The sequence below is a fragment of the Scylla paramamosain genome, unplaced genomic scaffold, assembly GCF_035594125.1.
Source record: "Scylla paramamosain isolate STU-SP2022 unplaced genomic scaffold, ASM3559412v1 Contig27, whole genome shotgun sequence".
NCBI lineage: Eukaryota > Metazoa > Arthropoda > Malacostraca > Decapoda > Portunidae > Scylla > Scylla paramamosain.
In genome coordinates this window covers 278,844-295,293 of record NW_026973692.1, presented here as the reverse complement: position 1 = coordinate 295,293, position 16,450 = coordinate 278,844, and the positions used below count along the sequence as shown (strand labels likewise).

Genomic DNA, 16,450 nt, shown 5'->3' with positions numbered 1-16,450 from the left:
GAGAGAGAGAGAGAGAGAGAGAGAGAGAGAGAGAGAGAGAGAGAGAGAGAGAGAGAGATTGGCTGAAGGTGGAAGAACATATCCTTTGAAATTCAAGCAGGCCACAGTGCATAAGATAAGGAACAAACTGGGGAAAAAGAAAAGCTGAACAAAGCAAAACTTTTTCCTAAATTGTTTACTGTGCTGTAAGAGGAAATATGCAGAACTTAGAGTGGGAAGAAGCATGAACTTAGATATATGGAGAATATCTAAATAATCTCAGATGTACAGAGTACTAATATTGTTCTGATGAGTGTATCTATAAATGAACTGCAGCAGATGTTTTTCATCAAAGGAAGCCAGAAGGGGGCCTGGAGATGATTATGAAATAAAAGTAGTAATGTTCAACAATTACAAATGCACCCTGAAATCAAATTAGTATGAATTAGTACACTACTTGACATTAAATTAGTCTGCCTGGGGCAAGGCTGACTAAGTCAGTGTTAAATTTTGCTTCACACTTAAGGAGACTTTAAATCATGCAATACATTAACCTGCCTACACAGAGTGGCATATTAGTAGGAACTTCTGAGTCAGCCAAGCAAGACACAACCAGTTGTTGTCTTGCCAGTGTGCTTAACAGTCGCTTGAATATAGCAGGGGTCAAGAGAGTCGCTACTGGGCCAACAGTACACATTTTCACCCCCATTGTTTATGACTGATTCATCACTCCACAGTACTCCTAGCCACTTTTCTGCAGTCAAAACCATATATTTTTCTGCAAAAGTGACCCTATTAGTTTTCTACCTAAGAGTCAAAAGGGATTTCTTCACTGGTCAATGGCTGGTGGAGATGCACCTATTAATGTTTCTCACAAAGCATTCACCAAATGTATATAGGTTGCTTTCTTTTCTTTCCTTGTTGTCACATGTGGGTATGACTCTAACTCATGCTATACAATAACCTGGGAGTGAATATCTGTCTTCTTGGCCTTACCAGGCCTCTCCTTGTGGATACAGATTGTGTGGGTGCCAGATGCTCCTTGGACACACAATAATCTGTTCAGAGATTGCCTTTGTTTGAAGACCAGATCTCTTTAGGGCAATGATCTCGGCACTGGTCTGTGCACTTAAGTCCTTTTCCTTGCCCATGTTGACAACATATTGGGGTGAAAGGGCACAGATGTGCAGGTTGAGTGGGAGCACAAACAGGATGGTGCAGCGAACAGAGCACTGAATGGGCTTTGCTTGGTGGGCTCAGACACTGCTACTACTACACCACTCTGTGTATGCAGCATAATGCACTGGCTTAAGTTCAAGTCACTCTTAAGGGTGGAGGAAAATTTGACATTGAATAAGTCAGCCTCAATCCAGACAGACTATTTCAATATTAAGAACTGTAGTATCCATAAACATTACCAATTTAGAACAGAAAATAAAGATGTCTAGAATATGAAAATTATACCAAAAGAAGTAGTAAAGTGAATAACTTGAAATATGCTTCTGAAGAAGAGTGAGAGGACAGAGTAGGATAACAGCTACAACTCTGACAAATTCAACAGCTAAAAACAAGATGGCTAAGAATCATCTAAATATTTAAATACTCAACATCTCAAGAATGAGTGATTTTCAAAGGTTATTAGACACTATATTATTGACCAGAATACTACAAATACATGTAGATTTAACTCAAATGAAAACACTGCAATTAAGATACTATTTTTGTGTTTAATGATAATAGCTCTTAAATTGTGTGCAGTCTTAGTATACAGTTTTCAACAATAACAGTGCTAGGAAAACTAGGCTTATTAATCATTGCCATCGGCAAGGAACATCAGCAGCAGTGAGAGCAGTAACACAGAAAAGGTCATTCTGTATCCTTACCTTTAATTATCATGTCAAACTTGGCCATCCAGGAGGTGAGCACAGTCTCCTTACTGAGACCGTCAATTTCCGGGAGGGACCTGTAGGGAGAGAACAGAGGCACCATAAGACATGTGACCCCTACTATGCTATAGGGATGACAAAGACATACAAAGCAAATTAATCTGTACAAATCAAATTGATGTGATGTTATTCAGTGTGTCTGTTTCCATTCTCTGATTACTGTATTTCCCGGCGTCAATAAAAATGTCTTGGAGAAAGTTACGTTTTCATAGGCTCATCCTAAGCAAGGTTATCTATGTTTGACAGTAATCTGAACTCCTCAGTATGGCCTCACAATGAGGTGCATAAATTATAATTGGTTAAAGTAGTACATAAATTAAAGTTTAAAAAAAATCTAGGCGTTAACAAAAACCTATTTCCATATGGGTAGTCAAAGGAGGAGGCAGTAGACACCTGCCAAAACGATAATTACTCCCAGTGAGGTCTAAAGCACTGTTCAGGGGGTGCTGTGAACTTATCATTAAACCCAGCTGTGACCTCACTGAACGTTGTATTTGTGTCTCACAACACAAGGGGGCAGTCACAGCCTGCCCTCTAAAGACAACTCTCTTCCTCCACACAAAACTACAAGCACCTAATAACACACACACCCTTCACTCAAAAATTTCAAAATCATCATGGCGACTCCTACACCAGCCTCGGAGTCCCCATCTGGGAAGGGGACCATAAATGTCCCCAGGTTGGATTGCCTTTCTGTTGATGACCCTAAGTGTCTTGACACCCCCCCTCAACTTTTTCTTCATTAACTTCTGCAACATTTGCAGTCTAAGATCAAATTTTCAATCTGTAAAACACCACCTCTCTTCTTCTAAGCCACCTCATCTTTTCCTCACTGAAACTCAGGTGTCTGAGACAACTGACAGTAGCCCCTTTTATGTTCCCTCCTACTTTCTCTATCCACATTTTCAATCCATAGCTGGATGTTGCATTTATGTGCACAATGACTTAACTTGCTCTCGTGCCCACGCTCTTGAATCTTCTGAGTTTTCCACCATCTGGCTACGACTACAGAGTCACTCTCAAATTAAATTTATCTGTGCTGTATACCTTTCACCTAACTCCTCTGACTATAAGAAATTCTTTGACTACTTAACTTCTAAAGTGGAGCACATTCTGACCCTCTTCCCTTTTGCAGAGATCTCCATTCTTGGAGACTTCAATGTTCACCACCAGCTTTGGCTTTCCTCTCCCTTCACTGACCATCCTGGTGAACTAGCCTTCAACTTTGCTATCCTCCACAACCTAGAGCAAATGGTGCAACACCTTACTCGTATTCCTGACCATCTTGGAGATACGCCCAACATTCTTGAACTTTTCCTGACCTCTAATTCTTCTGCTTATGCTGTCACCCTTTCTTCTCCATTGGGCTCCTCTGATCACAATTTCATATCTCCTATCGCTCCAATCCCTCCTCAGGATCCCCCTAAGCGAAGGTGCCTCTAACGTTTTGCCTCTGCTAGTCAGGGGGACCTGAGGAGGTATTTTGCTGATTTTCCTTGGAATGACTACTGCTTCTGTGTCAGAGACCCATCTTTGTGTGCTGAGCTCATAACAGAGGTGATAGTGTCTGGCATGGAGGCGTACATTCCTCACTCTTTTTCTCGACCTAAATCTTCCAAACTTTGGTTTAACACAGCTTGTTCTCGTGCTATACATGATAGAGAGGTTTCTCACAAAAAGTACTTGAGCCTTCCATCACCAGAATCTCATGCACTTTATATTTATGCCCGGTACCATGCCAAGTCTGTTCTCCAACTAGCCAAAAACTCCTTCATTAACAGAAAGTGTCAAAACCTTTCAAGATCTAACTCCCCTCATGACTTCTGGCATCTAGCCAAAAATATCTCCAATAACTTTGTTTCTTCTTCTTTCCCTCCTATATTTCAACCAGATGGCACCACTGCTATCACATCTATTTCTAAAGCTGAACTCTTCGCTCAAACCTTTGCTAAAAACTCTACCTTGGATGATTCTGGGCTTGTTCCTCCCTCTCCTCTGCCCTCTGACTACTTCATGACACCTATTATAATTCTTCATAATGATGTTTTCCATGCCCTTGCTGGCCTAAACTCTCGGAAGGCTTATGGACCTGATGGGGTCCCTCCTATTGTTCTCCAAAACTGTGCCTCCATGCTTGCATCTTGCCTAGTCAAACTCTTTCAGCTCTGTCTGTCAACATCTAACTTTCCTTCTTGCTGGAAGTTTGCCTACATTCAACCTGTTCCTAAAAAGGGTGACCATTCTAATCCCACAAACTACAGTCCTATTGCTTTAATTTCCTGCCTATCTAAAGTTTTTGAATCCATTCTCAACAGGAAGATTCTTAAACATCTATCACTTCACAACTTTCTATCTGATTGCTGGTATGGGTTCTGTCAAGGCTGCTGTACTGGTGATCTTCTGGCCTTCCTTTTTTTTTTTTTTTTATGTAGGAAGAATACTGGCCAAGGGCAACAAAAATCTAATAAAAAAATGCCCACTGAAATGCCAGTCCCATAAAAGGGTCAAAGCAGTGGTCAAAAATTGGTGGATAAGTGTCTTGAAACCTCCCTCTTGAAGGAATTCAAGTCATAGGAAGGTGGAAATACAGAAGCAGGCAGGGAGTTCCAGAGTTTACCAGAGAAAGGGATGAATGATTGAGAATACTGGTCTCTGTAACTTCATCTCAAGTTTCCTTTCTGACCGTTCTATTGCTGCTGTGGTAGACGGTCACTGTTCTTCTCCTAAATCTATTAACAGTGGTGTTCCTCAGGGTTCTGTCCTGTCACCCACTCTCTTCTTATTATTCATTAATGATCTTCTAAACCAAACTTCTTGTCCTATCCACTCCTATGCTGATGATACCACCCTGCACTTTTCCACGTCTTTTCATAGACATCCAACCCTTCAGGAGGTAAACATTTCATGAAGGGAAGCCAAAGAATGCTTGACTTCTGATCTTTCTAAAATTTCTGACTGGGGCAGAGCAAACTTGGTATTGTTCAATGCCTCAAAAACTCAATTCCTCCATCTATCAACTCGACACAACCTTCCAGACAACTATCCCCTCTTCTTCAATGACACTCAACTGTCCCCCTCTTCTACACTGAACATCCTCGGTCTGTTCTTTACTTATAATCTGAACTGGAAACTTCACATCTCATCTCTAACTAAAACAGCTTCTATGAAGTTAGGCATTCTGAGACGTCTCCGCCAGTTTTTCTCACCCCCACAGCTGCTAACTCTGTACAAGGGCCTTATCCATCCATGTATGGAGTATGCTTCGCATGTCTGGGGGATTCCACTCATACTGCTCTTCTAGACAGAGTGCAATCAAAAGCTTTTCGTCTCATCAACTCCTCTCTTCTAACTGACTGTCTTCAGCCTCTCTCTCACCGCCACAATGTTGCATCTCTAGCTGTCTTCTACCGCTATTTTCATGCTAACTGCTCTTCTGATCTTGCTAACTGCATGCCTCCCCTCCTCCCACGGCCTTGCTGCACAAGACTGTCTTCTTTCTCTTACCCCTATTCTGTCCACCTCTCTAACGCAAGAGTTAACCAGTATTCTCAATCATTCATCCCTTTCTCTGGTAAATTCTGGAACTCCCTGCCTGCTTCTGTATTTCCACCTTCCTATGACTTGAATTCCTTCAAGAGGGAGGTTTCAAGATATTTATTCATTAATTTTTGACTACTGCTTTGACCCTTTTATGGGACTGGCATTTCAGTGGGCATTTTTTTTATTGGATTTTTGTTGCCCTTGGCCAGTGTCCCTCCTACAAAAAAAAAAAAAAAAAAAAAAAAAAAAAAAAAAAAAAAAAAAAAAAAAGGCAGGTCAGTGGTATTTTACATGTGTATCAACAATGCCAGTATTTTCACTCTCCTCAAACAGCCCAACTTTAAGGGAATACCATAAAGTTACAAAAGAAGTGAAACTGTGATGTGTTAAAAGGGTTTACCAGCAAATCTGATTTATAACAAGAGTATTGTGATCACTCACTAACAGGTGGCTGCCATCATGATTCACTAATTGTAACAATTCCTAACATAAAAAGGACATGTGGCCTGATTTTCAATGACTGCTGTTTGTTTTGTATATTTTGTGTGATGTTTTTTTAGTTTTTAGGATTGTTTGTTTTTACTCTAATATTCTTGCATTATTTATTTTTTTCAAATTTGTCAAAATTGGGGTATTCTCGAGTGTGAAGCATCTTCGATACTGGGGAATATAGTACTTGTTAATAAGTACCTATTTGGAAGAAAAGATGAGCCCAGTGATGTTTAATTTGTGGTGAGGGACTCACAAAGCATATCCTCCTGTTCTGATCACCACCACTGTTATTTATTCTTCAATGAGATTTTCCATCCTTGTAAACACCTCAAATTTATTTAATAGCTCTTCTTATTCAAATGGCATTTCACATGCACATTAAAGCCATTAAGAGTGACTTCCTCTAACTGATGTTTACCATGTGTGTTTTAACAAAGACTCAATTATTATGAAGTCTGTTTTTACAACTTTTACATACATTAATAAGTGACTTGATTTTGAAATTATGCTCAACTACACACAAACCAAATGCTGAATAAAACTAGGGAAACATAACGAACCGATGGACCAAGAACCGAGGATTACCAGCAAAACTTGGTTAAAAACAGTACTGATGGTCTGAATGCTGAGGAAAACTAGCAGAACTGAGAGCTGAGAATAACAAGTGTAATCTACAATGAACCGTGTTCCATTGATAAGTAGTGGAACTTATAACGAAGCAACAGATTGAGTGCTGAAAAACACTTGAGAAACATGAACCAATGAACTGAGTGCTGAACATATGATGAACTGACAGACTGTGTGATGAGAAACTACAGCTAAACTTACAAAGAAAACTGTACCGATGGACCAAGTACCAAGGAACACTAGCGAAAACTGATATAGAACGATGGACCGAGTGCTGATGTAGCCTAGATGTGGTTTATCTACAAGGTACCAACCCAACTAGCGAATAAATAACAGAACCATGATGAAAACTGTACCGATGGAGCGAGTTGGAGGAGATGTGAAGTGAACAAGACAAAGAGAAAAATGAGAGAATGACAAACATAAGGGGATGAAGTGCACTAATAACACCACTGAGAGGATGAACAGCAGGATTTGCACAAGGGAGGGAAAAAGATGGTGGGGGGAAAGACAGAGAGTGAGATGGAGGGATGGATTTGCAGTAGAATTGCAAAGGATAGGAGTCACAGAGGAAGATTCAAGAGACAGAAACAATTGGCACCAACCCGACTCTAGAGAAATGGCAAAAGGAGAAGAAAAAGATGTTAGTCATTGGAGCAGAAAAACAACACAAGGAAGTCAGGTGGAAAAAAAAAGATTGCCTCAAAGGTGGAAGGAGTAACAATTGATATGGGAGGAAAAAAAATTGTTTTCACACCACCAGGAAGGGGCTGTGCTGACCTGCTTTGCATTACTGGGACTGATTACAACTGCAGAGAGAGAGAGAGAGAGAGAGAGAGAGAGAGAGAGAGAGAGAGAGAGAGAGAGAGAGAGAGAGAGAGAGAGAGAGAGAGAGAATGGAGAAAAAAACAAAATAACTGAAGAAAATAAGGATGAAAAATGTGATAATAAGAAAAGAAAAAGAAATTAGAGAAAATAGAAAAGACAAAGAGAAAGGAATAAAGAACATAGAAAGATAGGAGAGAAAGATTAAAGAACAAAGAACAAGTTAAGTGAAGAAATATAAGTATTTCTTAAGGAAGGCAGAGTTTCAATAAAACTACGGGGCAGTAGTAGCAGGGCTGCTAATCAAACACAGATTTTCTCTGAATGGCTTATTGGAGATGAATATTTAAAATGCAGGCCATAGTTAGGTAGTCACTATGGTAAACAGTTTCCTTCATCTACTTATTCAAATTTATCATTACCTTTCCCTACTTTATAGAATATTTAAAATGCAGACCATAGTTAGGTAGTCACTATGGTAAACAGTTTCCTTCATCTACTTATTCAAATTTATCATCACCTTTCCCTACTTTATAGACAATGTAACAGGACAATACACAGGTGCAGTATTTCCAAAATTTATAAAGATTCTTTCACGTGCAGTACTTCCAAAATTTATGAATATTCTTCAGAGTATTTAACAAAACTGAAGTACTTTGGGCCACATTCTGAAATGTATTGGCATCCTAGTACTGGTAACTTGTTACTGGAGTTTTCAAAAGTATTTTTTCATAATGACTCTATTTTTCAATTGCACCATCAATAGGAATCAAACCCATTTGAACCTGACATAATTTCCTTGACCTTTGAAATCAATCCTAATCAGAGGACAAAGCCTTCAGGGATGCCACCTCATGTCATGGGCTCATGGCACACAGGTGACTGCACATGGCGAGTATTACCCCACCTTATTATTCTCCACTTTCTGCTGCACTTGAGTATATAACTCCAGTAATCACAGTTATTCCCTTTTACTTAAGATCTGAGGAAATTAATGGTCTCATAATAAGAAAGGGCAGTAATGTAGTACTCAAGAACAACAGCCCAAAAGTAAAAGTGTACTGCTAAGCTGTTAAGTGGTGGCTCGTTGGGTAGCTGCTGCTTGGAACTACAGCTTATGGCTGTCTCTTTAATAATATTTTATTACAGTTGACTCCATGTCAATTTACCACTGTTTCTAAATTTTCTAATATGTCTACTGCACTTCTGAAGTTTACCTGAAGCAATATGTCATTGCAAAGTGAAACACATTACAATATGTTCTCTCCTCTTTGTACATATTACCAAAGTTAGCCAATAAGCATTACAATATTAAAAAAAATAAATAAAAAATAATTTGAAGTATTAGACATTTATATCAGAAAGGATGACTGATGCAGGTGAGTGCAATAACCAGCAGAAGCAACCCTCACTGATAAGTACTCAAGTAATTAACTAACAAATCAAGAGTTTGACACACACAACAAACATCTCCCCACCACTGCCTTATGAAGTTTTGACCACAAGCACAAAAATTCTTACGTATAATTGACAATCAACATAATGAACTAGCATGTTCCAGCCTTTTACATATCACACCCAGGAGTATGCTTACTACTACAGTGCTAATACTACCACCTCAACCTGTACTATTTCTTTACACTTTTACACATGTGCCAAAAAACATGTGTTATAATCTTCATCAAAAAAGTTCTCAGTTAGCCACTGAGTTTCTAATTCACTAAAGAATAGAAAACTTTCAAATAAACTTGACTTGACAAATTGTACAGTGCTGCCTCAGAATCTTAAATCTGCGAAAAGCAAATTTGGATAAATCTTTGCTTTGTACCAGTCCTTCCATACAATGGTGATTTTACTTTCTTCTTCGTTTTTACTTGACTTACATAAATTTGAGGCTCATTTCTATCAGAAATGCCTAGTTTGTCTGCTCCCTCAAATGATTTCTGACAGAAGAATGAGGCCCACACTGAATGAATCACAGAAACCCAAGAAACTTAAATCATCAAGAAAATGTTAAACCTAACCAAATCTAACTAACCTAAACGAACCTAACCTAACCCAACATAATTAACTTAATCTATCCTAACCTGACCTAACAACCTAACTTTACCTAACCTAGTAAACCTTATTAGTTTTCTTTATTGCTAATGTCATCAGCTGGAGGTAAGGAAATTATCAAATGTGATTGGAGCATTCAATATTAGTGCTGAAGAAGATCGGTAGGTGGCAGCAGTGTCGACCATGAAGAGACAAGAGCTGACCAGGTCTGCCATTATAGCCCGTGTGGTTCAAATAACAATTGAAAAATTCCTCTAGTTCAGAAATTACTAGCTTGCGACTATAGAAGAAATATGTCTTACAAGTCTCAGTTATCATAAAAACCCATAAAAAACTGAGGTAGGTGACTTTTTAAGCACTTTAAGTACCTTACCCACAAGATACACGATACGTAAAGTCTACTTGCACATTTTTGTATTTGGTGGAAAATGAAGGAGTTTAATAGTTGTGCTGCCTCCTGGTGGTGGAGGGATGGTTCCAGGGCCCTATCCTCCATAGTGTTTGTAAGATAGCTAGGCAGGGGAGCGAGACACAGGGACACACATCTCTCCTTTATTGGGCTCGGCCCGGAACTGAGGATACACTCTTGGCGACAAGCAGTGCTTGGCTTGCCGCCGGGAAAACATATCGTACACCATGTACAAATAATAATATATCCAATATCCCCCCGTAAGATAAATGTGTGCCTGCAACACATTAATCTGATATGTGTATGAGCATAACGGGCTACGACGGCACGGGAGGGGAACGAACTAAACTTGGAATGGAGGTAAGTATACACGTACGGGTGAAGAACAAAAAGAGAACAATACCTTTGAAAATAATAATACAAAATACAAACTAGAAGAACGATGGTTTTACTTGGCCTGAAGTCTGTCTGTGTGTGTGTGTGTGTTACACATAGTCGCTCAGCCACCCCGGTCGCCGCACCTGCCTCCTGGGTGCGATCTCCACGATCAAGCCCGTGCGGTCCCACGTGCCCGAGGCCTGGTTCTGCATCCTTACTCGTGTGCCGGGGGACAGGGGCCGGAGCTGTCTGGGTGTGCAGGTTGCCATCAGGGTGTTGCCTTCCTCCCCCATTTTCACTTCTCTCTCACGCAGCGTCCTTCCCCAGTGCCTGTCCACCTTGTAATGTCGTCGGGCCGTTGGCACGCCATCACGCAGCTGCCTTCCAGTGGCAAGTCGGGCGGGGGACTTGTTGACAGATCGCAGCGGGGTGTTAAGGTACTGCAGCACAGCGAGGGAGGTTTTGTCCGTGTCCAATGAGCCCCCGCTACCTGTGTTGGCTCTGATGATTCTTTTGGCCGTCTTGACCGCTGCTTCGGCCCGCCCGTTTGACTGTGGGTACTGTGCTGAGGACAGGCGTGCAAGACACCCCACTTCTTGAGGAATTCCGACATTTCCTCGCTCGCCAGGTTCGGCCCCCCATCAGTGGACAGCTGTTCCGGGGCGCCCCATCGCGTGAAGTACTGCCTCATTTGACTCTTGATTTTATTAGATGTAGCACCGTGTGGGAAATGGGCGAGTTCTAGCCATCCAGTGAGCCTGTCAGCGTAGACCATGTAGGTGTGCCCCTCATGCTGAAACATGTCCGCCACTGTGGATTGGAATGGGTACTTTGGGGGCGGCGTGATGACGAGTGTTTCTGAGGGCTGAGAGGGAGCGTGCGTCTCGCATGACGTGCACGACGCCCGGTAGTGCTGCAGGTCCCCTTCCAACCCAGGCCAATATATATACACATTGCCTTGCCCTCCGCAGCATGGAATCTAGCCCTTGGTGACCAGCGTGTAAGTTTGCTGCTACCTGTGGGCGGAGGGGCTCAGGAATCACGAGTCGCACACAATCCTGGTCAAAGGTGTACTCGTATGTGACAAGGTCTTGAGAGACTGCCAACCGGTCCCTCACGCCATAGAACGGGCGCAGGCAGGCCACTTCTTGCGCCTTGTGCAGGTGCCAGTCCGCGGCCAACACTTTGGCCAGTAGTAGTTGGTAGACAGGGTCGTCGGCTGCAGATTTTCTTACCGCTGACTCGTCGAGAACGTGACCCTCGTGTTCGGCTGTGGCGATGACCATGGCTGCTACTGCCTCGGTGAGGTCCTCATCCAGGTTGGCATCCAGGTTGGCGTCGGTGTCTGTGGTGGGGCTTCTGAGGGCTGGGTACCTGGACAGGAAGTCGGCTGCGGCGTTCCTTTTTCCTGGCAGATATTTGACTTGAAAGCGGTACTGTAGCGTTCGCTCCTTGAGCCGGAAGAGTCGTGGGTTGATGACTTCTGTGAGGGCCCTGTCCCCCAGTAGCTTGGTAAGAGGGCGGTGGTCGGTGACGATGGTGAGGTTCGGGCACCCCAACAAGAACAGCCGGGCTTTCTGGAGGCACTACACCACAACCAAGGTTTCCTCGCCCTCTACCGCGGCGTAACCAGTCTCGGCGGCCGTGAGGTGGCGGCTTCAGCACAGGGCCAGACGCCAGCCCGCCCTGCAGCAGAAAGGAGCGGCAGCAGACGAGCAGTGGCAGAACTGCTGCAGGATAATGAATCCAATGCCCTCCCTGCTCCAGTCTGTGAGGGCAACTGTGGGGCGGGTTTTGTCGTAATATGCCAGGCCGTCCTTTGCAAGCTGGCATATGGTGTCCTGAGCGCGGCGGAATTTCTCCTGCAGGTGCTCGTCCCAGTACACAGCCTTTCCGCACGACTTCTTCAGGAGCTCCCTGAAGGCGTTCATGATTGGGGCTGTGGCGAGGAATGGGGCAAGTTGATTGACAAACCCGTACCACGACCTGATTTTTGAGATGGAGGGCTTGTCAGGCATCCTGAAGCTTTTGATTGCCGCTAGGCGCTCGTCTGTGGGTTTGTACTCCTCCCAGCCGAGGCGAAAACCCACAAAATCCACCTCCCTCCGTGCGAACTGGAATTTTTCAGGCTTCAGAGTAATCCCCTTGGCTGCACAGGTCGCCAGAAACTCGTACGTGTGCCAGAATGCGTCTTCGATGTTGCTGTCGTAGAGGAGGGTGTCGTCGATACACTTGTGCTTCCTCACGATGCCTTGGATGGCGTCATCGAAGCGCTTTGTGTATGCGTCGCCAGCAGAACAGTGGCCCATGGGGGTCCGGAGGTACCGGAACCTCCCCCATGGGGTGATGAAGGTGGTGAGACTTCGACTCTCCTCGTCCAGCCTGACTTGGTGGTACCCCCAATAAGCGTCAGCCACTGTCTTGAAGCAATGTTTGGGGACACTAGACACCATGTCGAAGGGGGCGGGGGTGTGGTGTGTCTCTCTGCGGCATGCGGCGTTGAGGCGCTGGTAATCGACGGTGCGCCGCGGTTGCCCTGATTTCTTTGCTACCACAACCATGCAGGCACACCACTCCGTGGGTTCCCCTGCTGGGACGGGCTCGATGACGCCTCGCCGTACGTCGTCTTCAAGCTGGGCTTTCACCTCGTCCTCCCAGTGTTTCGGCACCGAGGCGGCCGTGTGGCAGGCGTAGGGGACAGCGTTGGGTGCCAGGTGGATGTGGTGAGGCTCGCCGTCCATCACGGGCAGCGGGCTCCTTGTGGTGTTGAAGGCGGAGGCCGAGAAGTGTTGTAGTAGCCACTCCTCTAGCCGTCGTACGTGCTCCTCGTGTGGCGGGAATGGTATCGTGGCGGGCTTGGCAGGCGGCTGAGCAGACTCGGCGGTCGTGTCACGCGCTTCCACTGCTTGCACTGTCGGCAGGGAGTGGTGAGGGAAGCCGGCGGGCACCAGCCCCAGCTCCTTGCACGCGCTCAGTGACAGGAACAGCGACCTGGCTGAGGGTACGAAGTATACTTCTTGCTGTGTAGCATGGCCACCAAGGTAAATGTCACACCGGCACGATCCGAGGCACCGTAAGGGCAAGTCCGCTACATCCCGCAAGCCTGCACGTCCCTGTAGCTGCGTGGGTTGTATGTTGAGACTGGACAGGAGGGCCGCCCCCGCGACGCACACCTGGGCGCCGGTGTCCGCCACAGCTGCTGTGCGGTGCTTGGCCCCCTTGCCAAGCGCCACTGTTACCTCTAAGGTGGGTTGGCGGGACACGTTCGCGCCTGCCGTTGTCACTGATCCCGAGACGGCGTTGGCAGGTGCAGTGCCGTGTGGGCGCTTGGAGCTCCTGCAGCACCTCTTGAAGTGACCTTTCTTACGACAGGCGACGCAGACTGCTTCCCTGGCTGGGCAGGAAGCTCTGTCAGGGGCGTGCGAAGTACCACAGTTCCAGCAAGTACGTGAGGGCTGTGTCTTGCCAGAGGTGGTGGCAGCGGCGGCGTCGAGCGTCTGGTCCTCGTCCTTCTCGGCCCGCACGGTGCCAGCCGCGCGACTGCTTTCCCGCCAACCGCCCACGCCTGTGGTGTGTTGGCGGGCTGCCTCATATGCACAACACATGGCCCTTAGGGCGTCCACACTGCCTAACGAGTCACACGCTTGATACACCTGCTGTTTGAGGCCCGTGTCGCGGATGCCTACCACAAGCTTTTTCAATAGCAAGTACTCAGAGAGGTTGAGGCTGCACTGGGGACACTCGAAAGCGCAGTCATTGACTTTCTGGGCGCCCCGTACGAAGTAGTCACTAACACACTCGTCCTGCCCTTGGCTGACACCGAAAAACTCTGCCCACTGCACTGCCGGGCTGGAGGAGCGAAGCACTAGGTTACCAATGGCGTCCTGGCGTGGCCACTTGCAGAGGAGAAGGAGCCCGACACATGCGGATGGCGCAAGGCAGGGGTTTGGTTATGCTTAAGAAAACTGATCGTACCACTCTCTGCAATGATTTATAATTATACTTTATGTCGCAAAGAACATTATTTACTTATAATTACCAATCTTTATTGTTGTATTCATGAAAAGAAAAAAAAATGCTGAGGATCATGTGGTGGGAGGGCCTGCACACAGGAGTCGGCGCATGTGCGAGCAGTCTCACCTCGTGATTGGTGTGAGAAGTCTTGCCTTATGATTGGCTGCCACCTTCTCATCAGCTAACCTAACTAACCTAACCTAACGGAAATAATGTGTTATAATAAAATTAAGAGACCCTATCCAGTAATTTGGTACAGGGTGGTTGGGTTAAAGTTGGGTTAAAGTTAGGTTAGGTTAGTTAGGTTAACTGATGAGGTGGCAACCAATCACGTGGCGAGACCACGCACATGCACAGAGAGTGTGTGGGGACTTTCTTTCTGCGTGCAGGCCCTCCTGTTGTGGTACGTACGGCCATGTTGCCATTGTGTTGACACACTTCTAAAAGTCATTAGCAGCGCTAAGACAGGTTGAACCCAGTATTAGCATCATTTTATAGTTGTCCATAGGAGTATAAGGTCGACCATAACAGTTTATGACGGAGTTATGTCTGAAATGCACGGTGTGTGATTGAGAGGGAAGTAACAGCAAACTTGAATGAAGATTTTTTTCCAGCTGGCCAACTTTTGTGTAAAATTCAGTTGGCTGGTGAATCTGACAGTTTATCCAGACCATAGCATACGCCCCAATTTGAGTCGGTCGGTGTTGAAATGCAACCATCTTGAACTGTATAAATGATCCAATAAATACTGTTTCGTCTGTTTGGTATCGTAATAAACTAAAACACTTGAAGCAGTAAGCATTTTCTATTACTATTTTTGTAGTTAATTAAAAATAATAAACCATTAATATAAAGACAGAATATTTCAGATGATATTTTCTGCAACAATATATTGGCACTGTCCATTTTTGACGATCCACATCAGTCAGGAAGTTACCAAATCAGCAAGGGAGCCACCCTAGGAGATACCCTGGTGGAGGTACCAATCCTGCCCAGTACATATCATCATGGGGTGACGTGCTGCCTGGCACACATGACCTCGCTCATGCTGGCGCCAACACTCACCTGACTCTCTTTTCCACGTTGTGTTTGAAGACCTCCCTTAGGTCATGCTGGGAGCAGGCACCGGAAGTCACCATGGAAGCGAGGCGCTCGTTCTTGAGGAAGATCTCATAATAACTGCACGGCGTTGATGAAGGCTTCGTCTGCTGCTATCTGCAGCTCTCCTTTCAGAAAGCTCTGTGGAAAAGACAAAGTGAGTATCAATGATTATTGCTAGGCTTATTAATTTACTTCATCTACCAATTACAGTAGTAACTATTCTCTCTCTCTCTCTCTCTCTCTCTCTCTCTCTCTCTCTCTCTCTCTCTCTCTCTCTCTCTCTCTCTCTCTCTCTCTCTCTCTCTCCTTTCACATTTTCATTCTCCACCTCAGTGTTTCCATTCCACCTTCCTCTTTCCCATACTACCAACACCAGATTAACGTTAAAGCTTTTCCTGTCTTCTCCTTCCACCTTCCTCTCCACCCCTTCCCCTACACGCTGCTTTCATCGTCTCTTTAAATTTTCTTGTTCTTTAATCTTCTTTACGACATTCTGCTTTGCTTTCATTTTTTTTCTTGTCTGTTTCACCAGCACGCCCAGGTCACTCACTAGTCACATATGTTCCCTTTCATTCATCATACAAAGCATCTACCTGTACTGAACGAAAAAAAAAAAACCCTTTTCTGTAATAAAAACCCACTGTCCTTTGTTACTTTTAATTGGTATTGTTCTTTCCCATTCATTACACGATACACCCCTTCATTATCTGAAAACTCCACTGCCTTCACCAAACTTAGCTTTCCAATTCATTAAACACATCGCGCTCTCCCTTCGGTAATAAGAAAAGTTTCCTTTCCTTTATTAGATCACATCTTCACTTCTTTATTAATCACAAACCACGCCTTTTTAAATTACTAGTTAAACATTACATTACCCTAATTACAAACACTACCCCATTTATAATTAAAGATTAAATCTACTAACACTAAAAGAAAACACCTTTCACGGAACTAACTTTGCTCTCCCTCTCACTTCGTTATGTGGAAGGGATAGATGGGAAGAATCGGTGGCCGGAAGAGATTTATGGAGACAATTTTTTAGCCCGGTGGAGAGAGAGAGAGAGAGAGAGAGAGAGAGAGA

The 16,450-nt window shown here is 44.5% G+C and overlaps 1 protein-coding gene across 1 annotated transcript in view; it reads right to left on the bottom strand.

Moving 5' to 3' along the window:
* The window catches only part of LOC135097639 (calcium-dependent secretion activator-like), a 267,744-nt gene extending 252,265 nt beyond the window's left edge, over window positions 1-15,479 (bottom strand). Inside the window, exons 1-2 of the mRNA XM_063999592.1 lie at window positions 15,334-15,479; window positions 1,863-1,942 (exon numbers count right to left, since the gene is read on the bottom strand). Coding sequence (XP_063855662.1) covers window positions 1,863-1,942; window positions 15,334-15,407 — 154 coding nt within the window. The 5' untranslated portion in view covers window positions 15,408-15,479. The remainder of the gene's footprint in view (window positions 1-1,862; window positions 1,943-15,333) is intronic.
* Between the last annotated feature and the right edge of the window lie 971 nt (window positions 15,480-16,450).